Source organism: Martes martes (assembly GCF_963455335.1).
Source record: "Martes martes genome assembly, chromosome: 1".
Classification (NCBI taxonomy): domain Eukaryota; kingdom Metazoa; phylum Chordata; class Mammalia; order Carnivora; family Mustelidae; genus Martes; species Martes martes.
In genome coordinates this window covers 28,361,874-28,383,412 of record NC_137888.1, presented here as the reverse complement: position 1 = coordinate 28,383,412, position 21,539 = coordinate 28,361,874, and the positions used below count along the sequence as shown (strand labels likewise).

Here is a 21,539-nt window from a genome sequence, read left to right as displayed (position 1 = left end):
CATTCTGTTAGGGTCATAATTTTAGAAGCTGTAAATTCTGAGAAATCCTAATATGGAGGAAGGATATCAAAGAGTCTAGGAATCAGTTTAAATCTTAACACTTGTTTTTGATCTATAGTCTATATGGAACAGGATTTCATTCAGTGATTACAGCATTGGAGTTTGGAAACAGGATTTGGGTGGATATACAAATATAGAAGAGTGGACTGAAGTAGAAATTAGAACAAGCTGTCAAAAAAAAAAAAAAGACAATCAAGCATTGTAGGTGAGTCTATTTCAAGGGTAGAGAGACCCTGGAGATAATAACGGAAGAGGTAACCCTGACTACAAGGAGGAAACCACCAATTCCTTAGAGATGGTTTAAGAACAAAGAGCACTCAAGATCAAAGGAGTGCAGCAATCAAGCCAGCTCAGTAGGGCTTGGTGTGTGCATTACAATTTAATGCCAAGTCCATCCAACAAGTAGCAGAAGTCATAACTGTGTTGTTATAACCTGTACTGAGGCACTGAGATGGCACGTGCACGTGGCAGTGATGTAAGGCTCGCCTTTTTTCTAAGTGTTGTATCCTACATCGGCTTTCCAGAGAGTCTGTCTCTGTGGAACTAATTAGGGTGGTTAGATTTCCATTCCCCCCCTTTTTTTTAAGATTTTATTTATTTATTTGTCTCAGGGAGTGAGAGAGAGAGAGAGAGAGAGAGCGCACAGGCAGGCAGAGTGGCAGGCAGAGGCTGAGTGAGAAGGAGGCTAACTAATTAGGGTAGTTAGATTTCCATTCCCTCCCCCCCCCCTTTTTTAAGATTTTATTTATTTATTTGTCTCAGGGAGTGAGAGAGAGAGAGAGAGAGAGAGCGCGCACAGGCAGGCAGAGTGGCAGGCAGAGGCTGAGTGAGAAGGAGGCTCCCACCAAGCAGGTAGCCTGATGTGGGACTCGATCCCAGGACACTGGGATCATGACCTGAGCGGAAGGCAGCCGAGTAACCGACTGAGCCACCTAGGCGTCCCAGATTTCCATTCTCCTTACAGGTTGTAGAATTCTGACTTTTAGCATATTTAGATACCTTCAGTATCCAAAATGGCTCTTGTAGTGGCACCAGAGGACCCATATTAATCTGACATTGGCTCTACATCATTAGGGACTTGCTATTAGAGTTGGGTAAACATGGTCTCAGATCCTTTTCTTGGTGAGGAAGGGAAATGTTAGGACTTTCTTATTCTCTGTCCATCCACATGACTGCTGCTGGTTTAGAATAAAGTTCAAGGAATATCATTTTTAAGGTTTGTGGGAAAAACATGGGCCCCATTCCACTTGATCACTTTAAGAGTTCATGAGTCTCAAAGCTCAGATTTTGTTACCCCTTAGCTCACAGGTGCAGGCCCCATGACAATTCTTGAGGACTAAGAAACAGGATATGCTTCAAAAGCAGCATCAGTTAGTCCTGGGTTTAATATGGGCAGTCTAGGGGCATTCTTCCACCAAACACTGTCCAGTATAATCTTTGTGATTTTAAAAATGGGTTAAGGTGATCAGAAGGTACAAAACTTGTAGTTAAAAAATAAATGTCATGAGGATCTGTCATGCAGCATGGCAATTATAGTAATAATAGTATATTGTGATGGGCACTTGGGTGGCCCAGTCAGTTAAGCCACTGCCTTCAGCTCAGGCCATGATCAGGGGGTCCTGGGATTGAGCCCCACATCAGGCTCCCTGCTCAGCAGGGAGTCTACTTCTCCCTTTCTTTCTCCCTCTGCCTCTCCCCATGCTTGTGCTTGCTCTCTCTCTCAAATAAATAAATAAAATCCTTAAAAAAAATACCGTATTGTGTATTTGAAAGCTGCTAAGAGAATAGATCTTAAAAGTTCTAATCACAAAAAATAAAATTCTTGTAACTATATGTGGTGATGAAGGTAGCTAGACTTGTGATCATTTTGCAGTGTATCAAATACCAAATAATTTTGTTACACACATGAAACTAATATATGTCAATTAAATATATCACAATTTTTTAAAAAGGTGGGGGAGGAAAAACAGGAGAGATTTGGAACATGGGATTCTGACAGAGAGAATAACTTTGAGTTAGAGACCAAAGTATTGTTTTATGTTGAAGGAGGTATCTCAAAAAAAAAATGAAATAAAGTAAAATAACCAAAATACAATAAAAACTTCCTGACTTCTAAAACATTTTTTTAACTAAACAAAAGTAATACAGGCACACTACCCAGTTTGGCAGCCACTAGCCACATATTGTTGAGCCCTTGAACTGTGGCTCATAAGGAAGTGAATTTTTAATTTTAATTACATTTAATAGCAACACATAGCTAGTGGCCACCATTATTGGACAATAGTGCAGTGTCTACACTGTCTATATGTGTAGTTTAAAGATTTGTTCTTAACCTTAATTGTGATAATTATAAAATGCAAGAAAATTAACAAAATTTAGTACAATTAAAAAAATAATAAATAAAAATTAAAATTAAAAATTAAAAAATTAAAACACTTAAATGTAGTCAGAAAGAGGAGAAGCAGAATCTAAATCTTGCACTTAGTGTCAAAAAGAGAATCCTGGCATACTTTTTTGCATACAGAAGAACTGAAGAAGAGGGGCGCCTGGGTGGCTCAGTTGGTTAAGCATCTGCCTTCGGCTCAGATCATGATCCCAGGGTCCTGGGATCGAACCCCGCATCAGACTCCCTGCTCAGTGGAAAACCTGCTTCTTCCTCTTCCCCTGCCGCTCGCCCTGCTTGTGTTCTCTGTCTGTCTCTGTCAAAAACAAAACAAAACAAAACAAAAAAACTGAAGAAGAATGAGTTCCTATAAATGTTATGAAGATCCACCTTTAGGTATACCATATCTCTTTAGAAGTGTAGTAACTGTTGGTTTAGAATCACTGGGTGAGGAATTTTTAGGACCCTTCCAGCTCCAAATTATGTGATTTCGATGACTTATAGCTAGGAAATTGTCATGGTTAATATTCCATAGTATTGCATGGTTTAATTCAGAAGGGTGAGTTGCACGAGGCAAAGACTACCGTTGGGAATATGTTGTGGGAGGGAGTACACAGATGAATACGTGGCTTGCTCAGAAAACGATGAGTAGATTAATTTAGCGAGAGATAATATTTTTATGAGTGGGATGGTGGGGAGGGGTAGGACGGTAAAACAGAAGGGACTGCAGCTCTTTTTTCAGAAACTTGAAAGATACATTGTAAGAACGGACTTTAATTCTAGAGGAAATTGGGACTCATTTGAGTCATAGGGCAGATGGATGAACAGGAGAAACTAATGAAATTAGAGAGGATTGGAAATAAGGAGTACCTTAGAACCAGTAGTTCTGGAAAAAAAGATATGAACCAGGACCATGGCAGTGAGTCTAGAAAGGAGCAAATATACAAGAGGGAGAATGTGAAATTGCAAACAAACTTCATCATCAGATGATAAAGTGAGATGTTAGTGAATTGAGTGCAGGGATAATCACAATATTTCCAATCAAGAGAAGTTTTTGAGGCTGGAGCCTTATCTGGTTCATCTGGGTCTTGTTAGAGTATAATTCAACAAATGAAATCAATGAAATTTCAGGAAGTGATAAATCACATAGTTGTGCTGTGTGTGTGTGTGTGTGTGTGTAGACTAGGTAAAGAAAATATTGTAGAAAAGATCTCAAAATTGGATGGAATTTAAAAATAACAGAGTTTTGTGAAAGTGATTATGATTAAAATGTAATTGTAAATGAAAATTGGTTAATTATCATTTTGATTGAAGAGTATTTATAAACTCCCAACTTTTTATATGGTTTTAGATTTTACCGTTGATTTTCTCTTTACCTCAGTCTGGCTTTCTCTCTTTTATCTCTTTAAATACTTTTTACCAGACAATTCTAGAACATGTTGCATCATCCAGTATAATTGTGCTGTCATATTACAATATTCTTCCAAATTGTTTCATATAACAAAGAGGCAGTTTAGATTGTATAATTTAGCAATAAGCAGTAACTAAAATTCCCCTTCATGGCTTGTGAATTTTGTCCCTTACAGAAAGGTAAAAGTTTATTTGGCAGTCAAAAATATTGAAAGAGAAATCAGTGCTCTTGATGTTAAAAATGCCATGCAGAACAAAATCCAGTTATATAGTGCTCTTTAGTCTTTTCCTTAATATTTTGAAAACAATTAATTTTTAAGGCAAATTTTCTCTTGTATATTGCAGAAAATATGTGTAATACATAAAATAGGAAAGATTCAGAATTCTAGATTGCAAAGATAAACATCGGTGTATTTTTCTCTTAACATTTATTTTACCTGCATACATATATATTTGTAATACACTGTTTTGTAATCTATTATTTACTTCATTTTTTAATTTTTTATTATGTTAGTTACCATACAGTACATCATTAGTTTTTGATGTAGTGTTCCAAGATTCATTGTTTACATATAATACCCAGTGCTTCATAATATATCATGATAAAACATATTGAGAAAATACATCGTTATATGATTTCTTTATGATTCTTTTTTTTGTATTTAATCTGTTTGAGGGCATGCCTGGGTGGCACCGTCCTGTAAGGGCTGGCCTTTGCTCAGGTCCTGATCCTGCTTCCTGCTCAGCGGGGGGTCTACTTCTCCCTCTGCCCCACCCCCTGCTTAGGTTCTTAGCGTGCGCATGCTGACGTGCTCTCTCTCTCTCTCAAATAAATGAAATCTTTTTTTTTTTTTAAAGATTTTATTTATTTATTTAACAGATAGAGATCACAAGTAGGCAGAGAGGCAGGCAGAGAGAGAGAGGAGGAAGCAGGCTTCCTGCTGAGCAGAGAGCCTGATGCTGGGCTCGATCCCAGGACTCTGGGATCATGACCTGAGCCAAAGGCAGAGGCTTTAACCCACTGAGCCACCCAGGCGCCCCTAAATAAATGAAATCTTAAAAAAATAATCTATTTGATTTTGTTTTTAAGTACATTTATTCTTATATATAAGCATAAATTTAAATAAATGCATAACAGAAACTTTCGTATATATTTTAAACTTTTTTCCTACTATTTTCAATTTTTCTGCTATTTTTCTTTCCACCTTGCTATCCCCATCTTCACTCATAATACATATGGTTCACTCAGTACATAGCAAAGTGCTTGCCAACCCCTACCTATTATCCCACCATTTTAGGATAATGGGTCATGTTTTGATTTTTCTGTGTTTGGGTGCTTGTAAGTATTTCTTTTTAAGGATAATTTTAACATTATAAAATTTACAGATTTCACCAGGGTAAGAGGAGGTATACTGTTTTTTAATTAGACTGCTATTTTCTGACTGCTTTTGGTTTAAAATCTTTCCTTCATTTAGAGAGATTTCTACTTTTTTTTTTTTAAGATTTTATTTATTTTTTTATTTGAGAGAGAGATCACAAGTAGGCAGAGAGAGAGGAGGAAACAGGCTCCCTGCTGAGCAGAGAGCCCGATGTGGGGCTCGATCCCAGGACCCTGAGATCATGACCTGAGCTGAAGGCAGAGGCTTAACCCACTGAGCCACCCAGGTGCCCAAGATTTCTATTTTTTTAAAATTATTTCCTCTTATTCTTTGCTTGTAAATTGTGTTATGTGTTGTGTTTTATGTGTGTAATATATGTGTGTATTTTTTGTTATCTGTATGTATAATATACAGATGTAGTAAACATTTATAATACATATATAATAAACACATATTAACATATGTATATGTTGTACTCTGTTTTAAGCACTATTAGCGCATAGAAACATATACAATCAGTTGTAGATACAGAGGTCACTGTAGATATAATGATTGAGTGTGTGTGTGTGTGTGTGTGTGTGTACATATAATATAAGGAAACTTAAACTCAGAACAATGAGTGACTTACCCACAGTCAAAGAGATATGAAACAGAGTAGCTGGCCCTAGAACCCAGGCATTCCACTCTAGAAGTTACGTTATTCATTACTCTGAATTTATAAAGAAATATAAGTGTAAATATATTAATATTTGTATGAATATAATATGTTTATATACCGTATACATAAATGTGTATATATTTATATCTTGTGTGTATGTGTGTGATTTTGAAATTTCTCTGTGCCTTAAGTGTTTTTAAAAAATCATTTCATTTGAATCTCCCTAATGGCTAGTGATGATGAACATTTTTTCATGTGTCTGATAGCCATTTGTATGTCTTCATTGGAGAAGTGTCTGTTCATATCTTCTGCCCATTTTTTGATATGATTATCTGTTTTGTGTGTGTTGAGTTTGAGAAGTTCTTTATAGATCCTGGATATCAACCTTTTGTCAGTACTGTCATTTGCAAATATCTTCTCCCATTCCGTGGGTTGCCTCTTTGTTTTGTTGACTGTTTCCTTTGCTGTGCAGAAGCTTTTGATCTTGTTGAAGTTCCAAAAGTTCATTTTCGCTTTTGTTTCCTTTGCCTTTGGAGACATATCTTGAAAGAAGTTGCTGTGGGTGATATCGAAGAGGTTACTGCCTATGTTCTCCTCTAGGATTCTGATGGATTCCTGTCTCATGTTGAGGTCTTTTATCCATTTCGAGTTTATCTTTGTGTATGGTGTAAGAGAATGGTCGAGTTTCATTCTTCTACATATAGCTGTCCAATTTTCCCAGCACCATTTATTGAAGAGACTGTCTTTTTTCCACTGGATATTTTTTCCTGCTTTGTCGAAGATTATTTGACCATAGAGTTGAGGGTCCATATCTGGGCTCTCTACTCTGTTCCACTGGTCTATGTCTCTGTTTTTATGCCAGTACCATGCTGTCTTGGTGATCACAGCTTTGCAGTAAAGCTTGAAATCAGGTAACATGATGCTGCCAGTTTTATTTTAAAACCACATTGAGATACCATCTTACACCGGTTAGAATGGCCAAAATTAGCAAGACAGGAAACACGTGTTAGAGAGGATGTGGAGAAAGGGGAACCCTCTTACACTGTTGGTGGGAATGCAAGTTGGTGCAGCCACTTTGGAGAACGGTGTGGAGATTCCTCAAGAAATTAAAAATAGAGCTTCCCTATGATTCTGCAATTGCACTATGGGGTATTTACCCCCAAAATACAGAAGTAGTGAAAAGAAGGGCCATCTGTACCCCAATGTTTATAGCAGCAATGGCCATGGTCGCCAAACTGTGGAAAGAACCAAGATGCCCTTCAATGGACAAATGGATAAGGAAGATGTGGTCCATATACACTATGGAGTATTATGCCTCCATCAGAAAGGATGAATACCCAACTTTTGTAGCAACATGGACGGGACTGGAAGAGATTATACTGAGTGAAATAAGTCAAGTAGAGAGAGTCAATTATCATATGGTTTCACTTATTTGTAGAGCATAACAAATAACATGGAGGACATGGGGCGATGGAGAGGGGAAGGGAGTTGAGGGAAATTGGAAGGGGAGGTGAACTATGAGAGACTACGGACTCTGAGAAACAACCTGAGGGTTTAGAAGGGGCAGGGGGTGGGAGGTTGGGGGAGCCAGGTGGTGGGTATTAAGGAGGGCACATATTGCATGGAGCATTGGGTGTGGTACAAAAACAATGAATACTGTTATGCTGAAAAGAAATAAAAATAAAAAAAAAAAAACTTGGCATGGGTACTGGAATTTCAAAGTAAACACCCAAGAAATGTTATCTATTATTACAAAAAAAAATCATTTCATTTTTAAAAATATGTTGTCTCTAATTTCTGGGGAAAGTTTTTGACATATCTACTCATAGTTTAAGAATTCCATTTGTTGGGTGCCTGGGTGGCTCAGTGGGTTAAGCCTCTGCCTTCAGCTCGGGTCATGGTCCCAGGGTCCTCAGATCGAGTCCCGCATCGGGCTCTCTGCTCGGCAGGGAGCCTGCTTCCTCCTCTCTCTCTCTCTGCCTACTTGTGATCTCTCTCTGTCAAATGGATAAATAAAATCTTTAAAAAAAAAAAAAAGGAATTCCATTTGTTGTAATATCCATTTGGATTTTTGGTGCCTCTGTTACATTTTTTTTTAATTTGACATTTATGCTTTCAATTTGAAGTAATTTTTCTGTTCTTACTCATTTTTAATGGATATCATGTTTTTCCATTATAAAGATTACGAAGAGATAGCCATATATTTATGTTTCTTGTGATATGTTTTTTCCAATAGGAGGTCATTCATTTGATTCCTTGGCTAATTTAGCTACTTTGAACTCTTCAATCTGCTAGTATTTTTATGAATACTAAATACTATTTATCTTTTCCTTCTAGAAGGATGAGAGAAAATATATTTATTTATAATTTTAAGTTGCTGGTGGATTTTATTAGAGAATAGTGGACATCTTTGGAGAAATGTTAGAGACTTAATGAAATGAGAGTTCCAGTGCTTGGATTTCCGTTGTTTCACTTGGCTGCATTAGGTGGTCAGTTACGAATCAGGAGTAAAGAGCTACCTTTGGAGGAGACATGGCTAAAGCTTGACTGTCATACTGACTAGTATTTTTCCTTTTTTCTCACTTGTGTCTGTAGTGGTCATTCTCTTGTATCATCAGCACAACTGCCCCCTCTTACTAATCAGTAACAGAAATGTTTCCAATGCACTGTGTAGAAATGTAAATGAGGATTGGACACTGAAGTAGCCCGTAGAGCTTGGGGGATCCTGGCACCTTGTGAACGTCTCAGGACTGAGCTGTCCCTCCAGTGGGCCCCGTGGCCTCCCCCTTTGCATGAAGCCCTCCTGCTTTGAGTTTGGGAATGTCAGAAGAGGTCCACTGAAGACCCTGACTACTTATTTTCCACATGGGCCTTTTTTGGGGAGGCTTTGTCTTATTCATTTATTGAAAAAACAGACTTTGAGTGCCTCCTGTATCTCATTTACTCTTGTTAGTTCCACCTCTCTGTTCTGTCTCTTTAAATCAATGTAGTGGAAATTCCTTAAAATTCTTGGCATATGAATGGACTTTTGCCTGGCTTCCAGTACACATACCAATTCTTGACCACTTTGACAATTTACTTATGCATTTCACTGGGAATTTTAAATGGGTGGAGAATTTAATAAATGAATTTCTAAGATCAACTTTAGTAAGAGTTACCGATAATTAAGCTTGGGAATATTGAATTCAATATACAAATATTAAAATAATGTGCATAGAAAGTGAGAATTGGGCTCTGGAAGAAAAGATGTATCTCCATCTGCTCCAAGAAGGCTTTCCAGTATTTTTCTCTCTCCAAATTCCCATGGCCCTTCTTAACTATTTTTATGCTTACGACCATCCTGTGTAGGAGGTATATGTGGGTGGCGGGGAGTGGACTCCACAACTGAATTATAATCTTCTTGAGAACTGGGACAGTGTCATCCTTAAACTTTCTAGTTTCAAGCATGTACTATTCATCAGCATTCATTTGATAATTATTGAATCATTTATGTACTTTGTACTGATGAAATTTAGATGGTTTAGCATTATAGGGGTGACAGCAAATGGAGGGGATCCTCAATGCCAGAAATCTAGAATAGATTTCTTTGTTTTGTTTTGTTTTGTTTTAGTGAGTTCTATGCCTAATATGGGGCTTGAATTCATGAGCTGGAAATCAGGAGTCACATGCTCTTCTGACTGAGCCAGCTAGGCACCCCTAGACTAGATTGCAATTTTGTAATTGACAAGTTGTGGAGGGGTTTTGGTGAATATATTTGCTTGGGAATCCAAATGTTACTCTCTACATATATGCAGTGAAATTTAGAACTACGTGTTTTGATCAGTAATTCTATCTTCTTCATCTAAAAACATTTTAAAAAGTTTCAGTGTTTCATAATCCTAACACATAAATAATCTTGTAGATTTTCCTAAATGTATTGAAAATTGACATTAAAAGTTACCATCGTTTGGCGATAAAGATGCCCCATCATTTACAGAACTCTTTACATATTTTGCCTCTCTTTTCTCAGGCGCTACTTCTGTCTAATGTTTCTCGAAAGAGGTTTTCAACTGGGGAAATTACTAACTTGATGTCAGCAGATGCCCAGCAACTCATGGACTTGACAGCAAACCTCAGTCTCCTCTGGTCAGCCCCTTTTCAGATCCTGATGGCCATATCGCTTCTTTGGCAAGAGCTGGGTCCAGCTGTGTTAGCAGGGGTGGCGGTCCTTGTGTTTGTTATACCAGTAAATGCTTTAGTTGCAACTAGAGTCAAAAAGCTAAAGGTAAGAAAAAGATGGCCTCCTTTGACATATGTCCAACAGAACCTGAATTTTCTGACTAGAGTTGACAATAACCAACTAGTTAATTCTGTACCTGTGGAAATAATCCAGATTTATCATTCATTCATTCATTCAGCCCGTATTGATTGGATATCTGTCCTGTGCAAAGTATAGCCGTGAGGAGAGCTGATCAGTTCCTGCTTTCATTAGAGGAGACAGGCATTAAGAAATAAATCAAGAAGATAATGCCTGGTGTTAATTTGTATACAAAGAAACACAACTTAGACTAGGGTGATAGAGTAACAAAGAGCGCCATTTCACATACAGGGGCAGTAAAGTCCTCAGGAAGGAAATGATATATCAGCAGGGTAAAGGAGGAATCCATGTGGGTATCTGAGAAAAAGATTTACTAAGCAGAAGAAATGATGTACACACAGCCTGGGGGTGAGCGTATGCTCATTGTGTCTAAAGAATGGCCTATAGTGATCCAGGAGTGACCGCGTACAGCAAGGAGATAGTAAGTGCTTAACTGAATTCATTTGAATATTCTTCCTTTACATTCAGTCGTTCATCTTACCTGCCATGTGCCAGACAGTGTGCACAGTGCTGTACTGTAGGAATGGAGAAACAGGACACAGTTCACTGCCCTGGAAAGCCACACACGCCATCAGGAGAGAGACAAATGGTCTCATGTGTTCAAGTAATGACACAGGAGCAGCTGTATTGCTTATGGCACTTATTATTTTAAGTGGATCAAAGATGAATAATATCTATATAAGGACATGGAAATATGTCAATCAGATATTAGGGGAAAAAAGAAAGAAACACATGTATGTATGTATATGTGTATATTATGCACATAGGTATATAACTATCCTTAATCCAGTTTTTAAAATGTGAATAAGCCAATGCATGTGGGTATGATAGAGATGCATAAATGAAGTTATATAGATATAAATGATTTTGTATATGCATAGAAAGAATCTAAAGATAAAGCAGTCATTGAAGAATAGTTACCTATAGGGGCGCCTGGGTGGCTCAGTTGGTTAGGTCGCCAGCTCTTGACCTCAGCTCAGACCTTGATCTCAGGGTCATGAATTCAGCATGGAGCCTACATTTAAATAAATAAATAAATAAATAAATAAATAAATAAAGGTTACCTATAAAGTAGAATAGATGGAGGGGAGATTTTTCACTTATTACCTTAATATGTTGAGGTGATGAGGATTTACACCTTCTTTTATATTTTGCTGAATTTTTAAAATTCAGATTAATTACCAAATAATTACCAAAAAGATGACTAGTCTTTAAAGATGAGAACCAGAAAATACCATGTAACTATGAAGTAATTATGAATCGCTGACACACTAGTGTTTAGAATAACAAGCTTGTTTATAATTTTAATAAATACTTTTAAGCTAGCTTTTTAAAAAATTTTATATTTTAAATAATTTAAGTTCAGATATTTAGGACTAGAAATAGATTTGGGGGACCTTAATGTAGAGCCCTAAAACTTTCAAAGAGACTGCAATATTATGTGCAAATATGCTAAGCAGGAAATAGGCCTTTAATCGTGCAAACAATATTACGGATATTAATGTGTAAATGTGTACTTTGTTAGATATACAAATATTGTACTTATGATTATTTATACCATAATTGTGACAGTATTATTAGAAGAAACCCTTAAGAAGCAACATCCAAGCAATAATAAGGATATAATAATATAAATGTTAAATATTTGAATAAATATACAGTAATTACATAGGCGTTGCCAAAAAAGAGCCAGTATTTGAAAATACACATTTTTTTAAAAGACATTTTTTTATTTACTTGTGTGAGAGAGAGAGAGAGAGGGTGAAGGCAGAGGGAGAAGCAGGCTCCCTGCTGAGCAAGGAGCCCAATGTGGGACTTGATTCCAGGACCCTGGGATCATGACCTGAACCAAAGGCAGATGTTAAACTGACTGAGCCACCCAGGAGTCTGAAAATACACATTTTAATCACAAGTATTAATACTCAAGATAGTGTATGTACAATATACAGACCTTTATTTTTATTCCTGTGATACTTCTATTGTGATATATATGTATTATATATGTAAATAGTTGATAGAGTTTGGAGAATTTTATCCCATTTTAATAGAAAATGGATATCATTTTATTATTCAATTTTAAATTACATCTAAATTAATACTATATTTTGTGCTATTTTTTGAAATGTACACCTTGCTTATATCTACTGCTGACTACTTTTAGGTTTTAAAATATCTATTTATAACTAATTTTTAACATTATCAGTAGAATAATATATTAATATTTTAAGATGATTTTCAAGTAAATACTATATAAAATGGAAAAAATAGACTGTATTTTTAAAATAGCTGTGGCCATGTAAGTTAAATTATTAGCAACCTTTTCAAATATGCTATCATTTTATTCCCCTTAAATAGAAAAGTCAAACGAAGAACAAAGATAAACAGATAAAACTACTCAATGAAATCTTACATGGAATTAAGGTAATATACAAGGAATATGACTTTAATTTCACTGTTTAGAATATAGCAATGTTAGCCAATAAATGAATTTTTTATCATTCTTAATATCAAAGTAATTATATAGTTATATATAAAATTATTGGCAGAGTATTTCAGATTTCAGATGTATAGGAATTCTTATTACTAAATAGTATTTAAATAAAATCAAACAAAATGCAGGTGTTTTCTTTTTGTTTCTCACCCAACAACTGAACACAAATACCCCAAAAGATACAAAAAATGACTTGTTCGAAGGAATTGGGTAAAAGAGATGGAATGAAGCAGGCAAGAGTGGCAATAATGTCATCTTCAGTGTGAAGGCAGATTTATATGGGGGAAATGATGACATGTCATTCAGGTTCTTTTATGTGGAATAGAAATGATCAAACAAATGTTATTCTGCAAAAGGTATGTTACAAATTATTTGTTCCATAAGAAAGCTACGCCCCATGCCATTAATATTTTCTCTATGATAAAACAGTGAAGCCAACCTCATGAACTTTCAGATGGATGGATAGACAGAATTTCAAATCCTGTTGCACCTGGTTTATGCCTTAACAGATTTTTCTAAAGGGCAAAATTTACAAAGCCCACATGGAATTTTCTTCTAGAATTGATAATTTCATAGGAAATTTCCTCTGTCTGGTGCATCTATCATTGTAAAAATAGGATATGCCCATGATATGTACACATTGATTCGCTTTAGGAATCAATAAAAATTATGCTGTATTGTGCCATGTAGAACATTCACAACATTGAAAATTACTAAAGTGAAAGACATTGTTAGATAAAAGATACCTTGAAAAGAGACTGATATTCATTTATTTATCTGAAATTAAGAATAGCCTTAAGTAGCTCTGAAATTTAATTCAGATTAAATTATCGAATAACTGAGATTATGTGATTAAGGTCAGACACTCCCAAAGTAATGTGATCCAAATGCATCTTGGACCTCTCAGTGGGTTAACTGATAACCCCTGTATTCATAAAAACTATAGCAGTGTATGTGTATAGGTTTTCAATATTGATATTCTTAAAAGGAAATTTATATTATTAGTAAGACTAGGACAGTGTAGATAAAATAAAGAACATCTCCTGAAGATCTGAGCAAAGTCTAAAATTTGAAATTGCAATCCCAGCAGTGACTACACAAGAATACCGGTAGAGGACAAAGTATAGGCAAGTTGAAAGTATAGCATAGTTTAAAGGTGTGGGCGGTCAGCATCCCTGGGGTAAGGATAACAGATACCATGGTCTCTCTCTGATAATGATGGTAGCTCCCATTTAGTGAACATTTTCTATGGATCATACACTCTACTTATAGATATAAGTATATGTGTATATACTTATATACTACATAAGATACAAGTTTCCTCATATAATTCTTATAAACCCCAAGAAAATAATTTCTCATTCTCATTTTTCAAACAAGGAAACCTAAGTTTCTGTGCAATTAAATGTCATGTTTAAGTTCACAGTGCCAGTGAGAGATTTTTAGGGTTATCCAGAGAAACAGAAAATAAAATATTTATATTCCAATTTACAATCTTAAAACACCAGTCATCTTTCTGAAAAATGGCTTCAAGTCCCATGCCGTCAGTTTCCAAGAAACTGGGAGTCCAGGGAGAAGAGCATAGCTATTAAGAAATGAGGAGTGGATTGAAGTGAGAGTTGGACCAGCAGGAAAAGGACCAAGATTAAGCTAAAGAGAATGTGCTATGGAGCTTATGCCAAGAGCTGGGATGTTGCCAAAGTCTGACTCAAGAATAAGCTATAGGTGGGTAAGACGGACCTAAGGCTAGAGAGAGATGGTGATTTTCTTCTTCCAGCCACTACCTCCCCCAAAAAATCACAATTCAAGAAAATATTTTGACTCAGCTAAAAATAGGGGCATTTTACTTTATGAGTTTATCAGCTTTTTTTTTTTTTTTTTAACTTTCACAATTGTGCATGTGGGGGGGATAGGCTGTGTATATTTGCATGTATGCATGTTTTTATTTCTTCTATGATATTGATTATCAAATAGTCATTATCTGACTCCTTTACAGATTCTCAAGCTTTATGCATGGGAACCTTCCTATCAAAAGAAGATTACTGAAATTCGAGAACAGGAATTAGAAGTACAAAAATCAGCTGGGTATCTTGCTGTATTTTCTATGCTGACATTAACTTGCATTCCATTCTTGGTGAGTGTATATAAATATATTTCCCATTTTGATTTTCAAATTCGATTTGTAGATTCACCTCCAAGTTACCTGGAATTAAGGTGTCCAAAGTGAAATCTCCTGTATTTGAAATAAAATTTTAAAGAAATGCAGTCATTGATTGATGTAGATTAGGGAATGGAAGTTTTAAAGAAGGGGGAAATACGTGCCTTCTCATTGGTCTGTGTTTTTTACAAATGATAAAATTTTACTTCTTTGTAAATGTCTCACAGCTCAAACATATGCTATTCTATTTTTAAACAATATAACCTGCATTCCAGAGTTTCGTTTCAGCTCTAAAATGTCTTGATTTGTGTGATTAATCCCTTTTAAGCAAGACCCAACACACTCTGGAGTTGGGAAGAGAATTAACATTTATTGAATGTTACTCCTGCATGTCAGATAAGTTATAGAGATTGCCTTATTTCATTCTTGCAATGATAAGGCCTCACTTTTCTCATTTCACAATAGGAAATGGAAGTCCATTCTAGTTTGGGATGCATCCTCAAAGTTATAGAATTAGTATTTGGAGGCAAATTGATAGGAACGGAGGCCATTCTCTATCATACCATGTACACATTAGGAGTCCCATGCTATGTAAACTAGAATATAAATTGCCTTGAGGTATAAAGCAATGAGTGAAAGCTAAAGGGTAATGAAATCACGTAGAACTGAAGCATCAGATTCCATTAAAGTTACCATTCCCGATGGTCAGAGAGTCAGGAGGAATTCCATATGTCTCTTTTGTTGGTAAGTTAAAATACTGTTATTTTTGATTTAAAAATATATGTTGGTATTATAAAAATAAAAGCAATATTTACATTTGGAATTCTTTGGTGTAAAAATGTCCAAGAAGCATTTGCTTAAGATAAGTCTTAGGTACGCGATAGTCAATATATTCTCATGCATATATGAACTTTTCTGCCTTTTCTAAATAAAACTTAGAAGAATAAATATAAATGGTATGGGCCATAACTTATTCATACTTTCTTCAGTTAATTTTATGACTCACAGAAAGTATAATCACTACATATGAATCAGAATGTATACACACACCACTGGAAAATAAATTCATGTAATACTCCATCTTGGAAAAAAGGTCAATTAGTATACATTTTATTTTATTTTTAAATTTATTTGTCAGAGAGAGAGAGGTCAAGTAAGGGAAGTGAAAGGCAGAGGAAGAAGCAGACCCTCCACTGAGCAAGAAGCCTGAGGCAGGACTTGATCCCAGGACCCCAGAATCATGACCTGAGCTGAAGGCAGATGCCTAACCAACTGAGCCACCCAGACTTCCAGTAGTATACAATTTAAATGGGAGTGGTGACTCTAGTAAGAACTGTCTTACAGAAGGGAGCTGGACTGCATAGTCCCAAGGATGCCATGGTCTAAGATATACAATTATATGATCTGTGTATCTTAGTGTACCGAACGTTTATTTTATATTCTTCAGCAATCATACCGAATGGCATTGAATTTTGGTAAACAACAATAAAACAGGTTTTAATTTTTTTCCCCTATTTTTGGAACCTTAACTCATCCTGTTCTTAGCATTGAGTAATTGAAGGAAGGAACATGTCTCTATTTTTCAGGTGTCCCTGGCAACATTTGGCATCTATTTCTTATTGGATGAAGGAAACATTTTAACAGCCACCAAAGTGTTTACATCTATGTCTTTGTTTAATATTTTGAGGCTTCCTTTGTTTGATTTACCAATGGTGATCTCAGCTGTAGTCCAGGTATATCCAAAATATGCTTAAACTAAGAATCATTCATCTACTGGAGCCTATGGTTTTGCACATTTTCTCTCTTTCTTTCTTTCATTATTTATTTTGCTTTTTGTGGTAGTTTCACACTGCTTTCAAAATTAATCTCCCTGAATTAATGAATAATAGAAAATATTAAAGAATGGAAGGAGACATGTCTTCTTTGCCTATGCTTTTCTTCTATCAAAATGACTTTTAAGTATTTCAATATAGGATATTGTTTTCTTTGCTAAGTGTTCGTTTCTATTGTTTAGCTTTTTAAGACTGATGTCAGATGCTGTGCCATCAAAAGGCTCATTTTGTTTTCAGTTGAAAAATTTTTAGTGAGGTGCTTTGCATGGAACTGGACATGAATGTTTTCTCAGGGTTTAGCAGCATTTCCTCTGCACTGAAAATAAAGCAGGGAGACGAGTGCCTGGCTAATACCAGTCTGCCAACCAACCCTGTATGAGGTATTTGGTTCAGCCTACCTTCATTGTAATCTCCAGTCTCTGGAGACGCTTTGAATACTATAATGAGTAGAAAGCTGCTAAAACCACAGGGAATGTGAAGAAGTGAGTTCCTTGAATCTTCTGTCTTGCTATTTTCTGTTAAATTTTTTGAACGTCTGGTTTGGATTGCCTGGGTGTCCCCCACTGATCCTTTTTCTTAAGTCTGAGTTCATAAACAAAGTGAAGCTTGGCTTATTAGAACCAGCTCTTTGATTAAGGACTTTGCCTTTAAAACTTTTATATTATTTGAATAAAGAGTAACTTATAGTTACTTCATGGTAACTATAATAGTAATAATGATATTAAATTGTATTAATTATATTGAAATTATAGTAGTAATAATAGTATATTATTTGAATAAAGAATTAATTAGATAGGGAATACCAAATAATCCACCTTTTTTACAGGATACCTTTTTTGTTGTTGTCATTTTACTAATAATGACCAACAGAGGGCATAGAAGTACTGTTGATGTGATGCCTGTAACAACACTTGTTTCATAGCATTCTTCTCTGAAGAAAGATGCCATTCTTAGAATAAGTTTTGTTTTGCTTTTGAAATTAGAGTCTAGCTAAAGGTCTGGTATCTCAAAGTGTTCTCCAACTCCTAACAGTATACTTCTGCCTTCACTAAATAAATACAGAGAGCAATTATCAAAAGAAAGAAAGAGAAGGAAAGGAAAGAAAGAGAATGAGCCCTGCATACTAATATGATGCACTTGGTAAACAAACCATGGCCCAGTTACATCTTATCCACTAACAATAGATGTCTTCTAGCATTGAGTGAATAAAAATGCACTAGAGATTTCTTGTAAGTCAGTTTCAGGAAAACAAAATTGATGTTATTTATCCTAATTGTAGCTAAGCACTTTTGTAGCTATTTTACTGAAACTCGGTGTTATTATTGCCAAAGCTATCGTTTAATATTCAGAAGCTGAATTCATTCAACAATTCTGATGTTGTTTTTAAAAACTAATCTTTTGGGGCGCCTGGGTGGCTCAGTGGGTTAAAGCCTCTGCCTTCGGCTCAGGTCATGATCCCAGGGTCCTGGGACCGAGCCCCGCATTGGGCTCCCTGCTTGCAGGAAGCCTGCCTCCTGCTCTCTCTCTGCCTGCCTCTCTGCCTGCTTGTGATCTCTGTCTGTCAAATAAATAAATAAAATCTTTATGAAAAAAACAAAAAACTAATCTTTCTATAACTATTAATTAATTATTATGTCTTTACTAGAGTGTTAAGGAGGAATTTTTGTTTCTTTTTCTCATACCTTCCTGCATAAATGACATCTGTTTTGATCTTTGATTCTTGAAGCCATTCTTTATTTTCAGGAATGAAATTATTTATAAACATTAGAACAATTCAAGCTATGCTTGCTGAATATTTATATCACTGTCTTCAATTTGCATCACAGATTTTTAATCATTCTGAAAGTCTTTCTAATTGGAGTTCTACTTGACCCCCAAATAAATTCCATCTGTGTTTATTTTGATAGACAAGAGTATCATTGGATCGTTTGGAAGACTTTCTCAACACTGAAGAGCTTCATCCTCAAAATATTGAAACAAACTATGTAGGAGGTCAGCATTTCCTCTGCATTCAATATTTATTTGACTTCCAGGTTGAAAATCATTGACTCTACAATGCACCGTTGTATTTATTTTTCTTCTCAGATCATGCCATTGGTTTTACGAATGCTTCCTTCTCCTGGGATAAAACAGGGATTCCAGTACTAAAAAAGTAAGTCATGGTTTAGGAAAAATTAAAAACAGAAATTTTTTTAGCATTGAATTCTGTAGTGTTCCATATTTTTATTTCTTAGCATTTTTTAAAAAGATTTTATTTATTCACTTGACAGACAGAGATCACAAGTAGGCAGAGAGGCAGGCAGAGAGAGAGGAGGAAGCAGGCTCCCTGCTGAGCAGAGAGTCTGACCTTGATCCTAGGACCCTGAGATCATGACCTGAGCCAAAGGCTGAGGCTTTAACCCACTGAGCCACCCAGGTGCCCCATTTCTTAGCATTTTTAAAAGAGAAGATGACAATATTGAATTGAAATTTACAAGGTTGTCGTTGTTCTTTTTAAACCTCTCAAGATACCTTCCATTTTTATGGATTTTTTTTTTAACTCTCTGTTTTCTATTCATTTCCTCTGTTTCCACTGCAGCATTTGTTGTTTGTATTTTGGAAGGTTGGGTATTCATAGAATAATGTAGTATCATATGAATAGCAGCAATCTCAAGGACGATCCTCAGTGCTCTGACTTATCTGGGAAAAACCATTAAAAATGTAACAAGAACTTCCTGTATCATCTCTGTCCTTTTCTTGTCATGCAGCTTGAACATAAAGATTCCAGAAGGAGCTTTAGTGGCTGTTGTAGGGCAAGTGGGATCTGGAAAATCATCTGTGCTTTCTGCCATTCTGGGGGAAATGGAGAAACTTACAGGAGTTGTTCAAAGAAAGGTAAAGTCAACAATGCTTTCATTCCACATCTCCTAGTGTAATAGGCTATGGCCAGCACATGGTTAGTGTCAATAAGAATTTATCAAATCAAATTGAAGATGCAAGTATTTAATGGGCATTTCTAGTTTGTAGCAAACATCTCAATTTCCACAAAAAATTGATTAGCTGTGGATGGATTAGTAACAGCATTCTGTCCTCCAAATACTTTAGTGAATCATGTATGAATGCTTATGGTAATTGTTTGATGATATTAACTGAATTGCAGCCAATTATAGAGAAACTAATATGATTTATATTTTAATTTGATTTGGTTTCTAATTATCATTCATTGCAAAGTTGCCTAAGTAATTACAGCCACATTTCTAAAAAGTCTTATAGTTGCTCAGGGGTAGGATCTTTGACCCAGAAAAAAAATCAGAAAACTAATAATATTATTTTTAAATACTTTTAAATTTCAGCCCTTGGACTATAGAGAGGACTACTCCAAGCCTTTTGTTCTATTCTTAAAAGTGAATAAAAAAATAATGAATAGAAATAAGAATTCTACAAGTTCTTAATCAGCTGTTGTTTTTTTTGAAACACTAGACCATCTACTGAGTTTTTCCTTAGATTTAACTAGCTCTTAGGTAAACTACTAACCTAATCCCTCCTCATTTCTGACAAGATGGAGGAGTTCGATGGATGTTAGACCAGTTTCTTTGCAGTTTTTCTCTCTAGGAAGAATCAACTCCAACTCTATCATTTTTTCTTCATAATATGTATTTCCTCTTATCCTTATATCTTTCCTGATTTCCAGTCATCTAATGATTAGTCCTTTTTTCTTTTCTCTCTTAGCGTTACTGTTACTTATTTTAGAATCAACTATGGTATCTGAGACTTTTTCTGATAAGATTATACTTAATGAATAACATGACTTTTTAACCTTAAGTGTACAGTCTTTGTACCTTCTGTTCTTCATGATGATTGCAGTCAGTCATTTGTCTATAGTTGAAGATGACTGTAACTTCTCTTGGGCCAGAGAGTATCCTTTAAAAATATGATTGTCATATTGACTTTATTTTCGTTTATTGAGTGCCTTCAGCTATTTTTACCAAGCAGTTATTACACACATACTAGGTGGCTGGCCTTAGTACCAGGGAAACAGGCATGAACATGATATACCTCCTCTTTACAGTTTATAGTCTAGTGAGGAGAATACTAAAATCAATTATGATAAATTTTAAATCAGATATAAAAAATGAATCAAAATATAAAAAAAAACAAACTGAAGAGTTAGAAAAATTATTAGAGATATGGTAGCCTTTCACTTGATCTTGAAAAATAATTAGGAATTGATCAAGATAAAAATAATATCAATTCTAGATTTCATCTAATGCATTAATGTCCAAAAACCTAGCCTGGTTCTTGGCACAGAGTCAGCTAGCTCCCTGTGAATTTTTATGGTTATTGTTATCTTTATTATGATTGTTAAAGCTCTCATGGTAAGATTTAAAGATTATTTCTGATACCTTTGAGGGTTTGAAATTAGGAAACTGTTCATAGTGATGCAAAAAATCATAACTATGCAGTTACTAGTCACAAGACAGAGAGGACACCCTTTGTTTATATTAAGGAAGAGTTGTGAAAGAGAGAGGATATTATCTGTCAATATAATGGACAGTTTCATCCTTCAGGAAGTTCTTTGGTCTGGAGCAATGGCAGGATATGAGGTGTCACACTCTGAATTATTTCCCCCAATTTTTTTTTTTTTTTTTTTTTTTTTAAAGAGAGGGAGAGAAGGACAGGGGAGAGACAGAGGGAGAGGAAGAGAGAGAGTCTTGAGGATCTTAAGCAGGTTCCTTGCCCAGTGTAGAGACCATCTCAGGGCTCAGTCTCACAACCAGGAGATCATGACCCGAGCCGAAACCATGAGTCAGATGCTTAACCCATTGAGCCAC

The 21,539-nt window shown here is 35.6% G+C and overlaps 1 protein-coding gene across 1 annotated transcript in view; it reads left to right on the top strand.

Moving 5' to 3' along the window:
- The window catches only part of LOC308351509 (multidrug resistance-associated protein 1-like), a gene marked incomplete at its 5' end in the record, with an annotated part of 92,013 nt that overhangs the window by 22,343 nt on the left and 48,131 nt on the right, over positions 1-21,539 (top strand). The window contains 7 exons of the mRNA XM_080817228.1: positions 9,900-10,154; positions 12,603-12,668; positions 14,735-14,872; positions 16,483-16,629; positions 18,636-18,720; positions 18,814-18,880; positions 19,476-19,602. Of these exons, the coding sequence (XP_080673354.1) occupies positions 9,900-10,154; positions 12,603-12,668; positions 14,735-14,872; positions 16,483-16,629; positions 18,636-18,720; positions 18,814-18,880; positions 19,476-19,602 (885 nt within the window). The remainder of the gene's footprint in view (positions 1-9,899; positions 10,155-12,602; positions 12,669-14,734; positions 14,873-16,482; positions 16,630-18,635; positions 18,721-18,813; positions 18,881-19,475; positions 19,603-21,539) is intronic.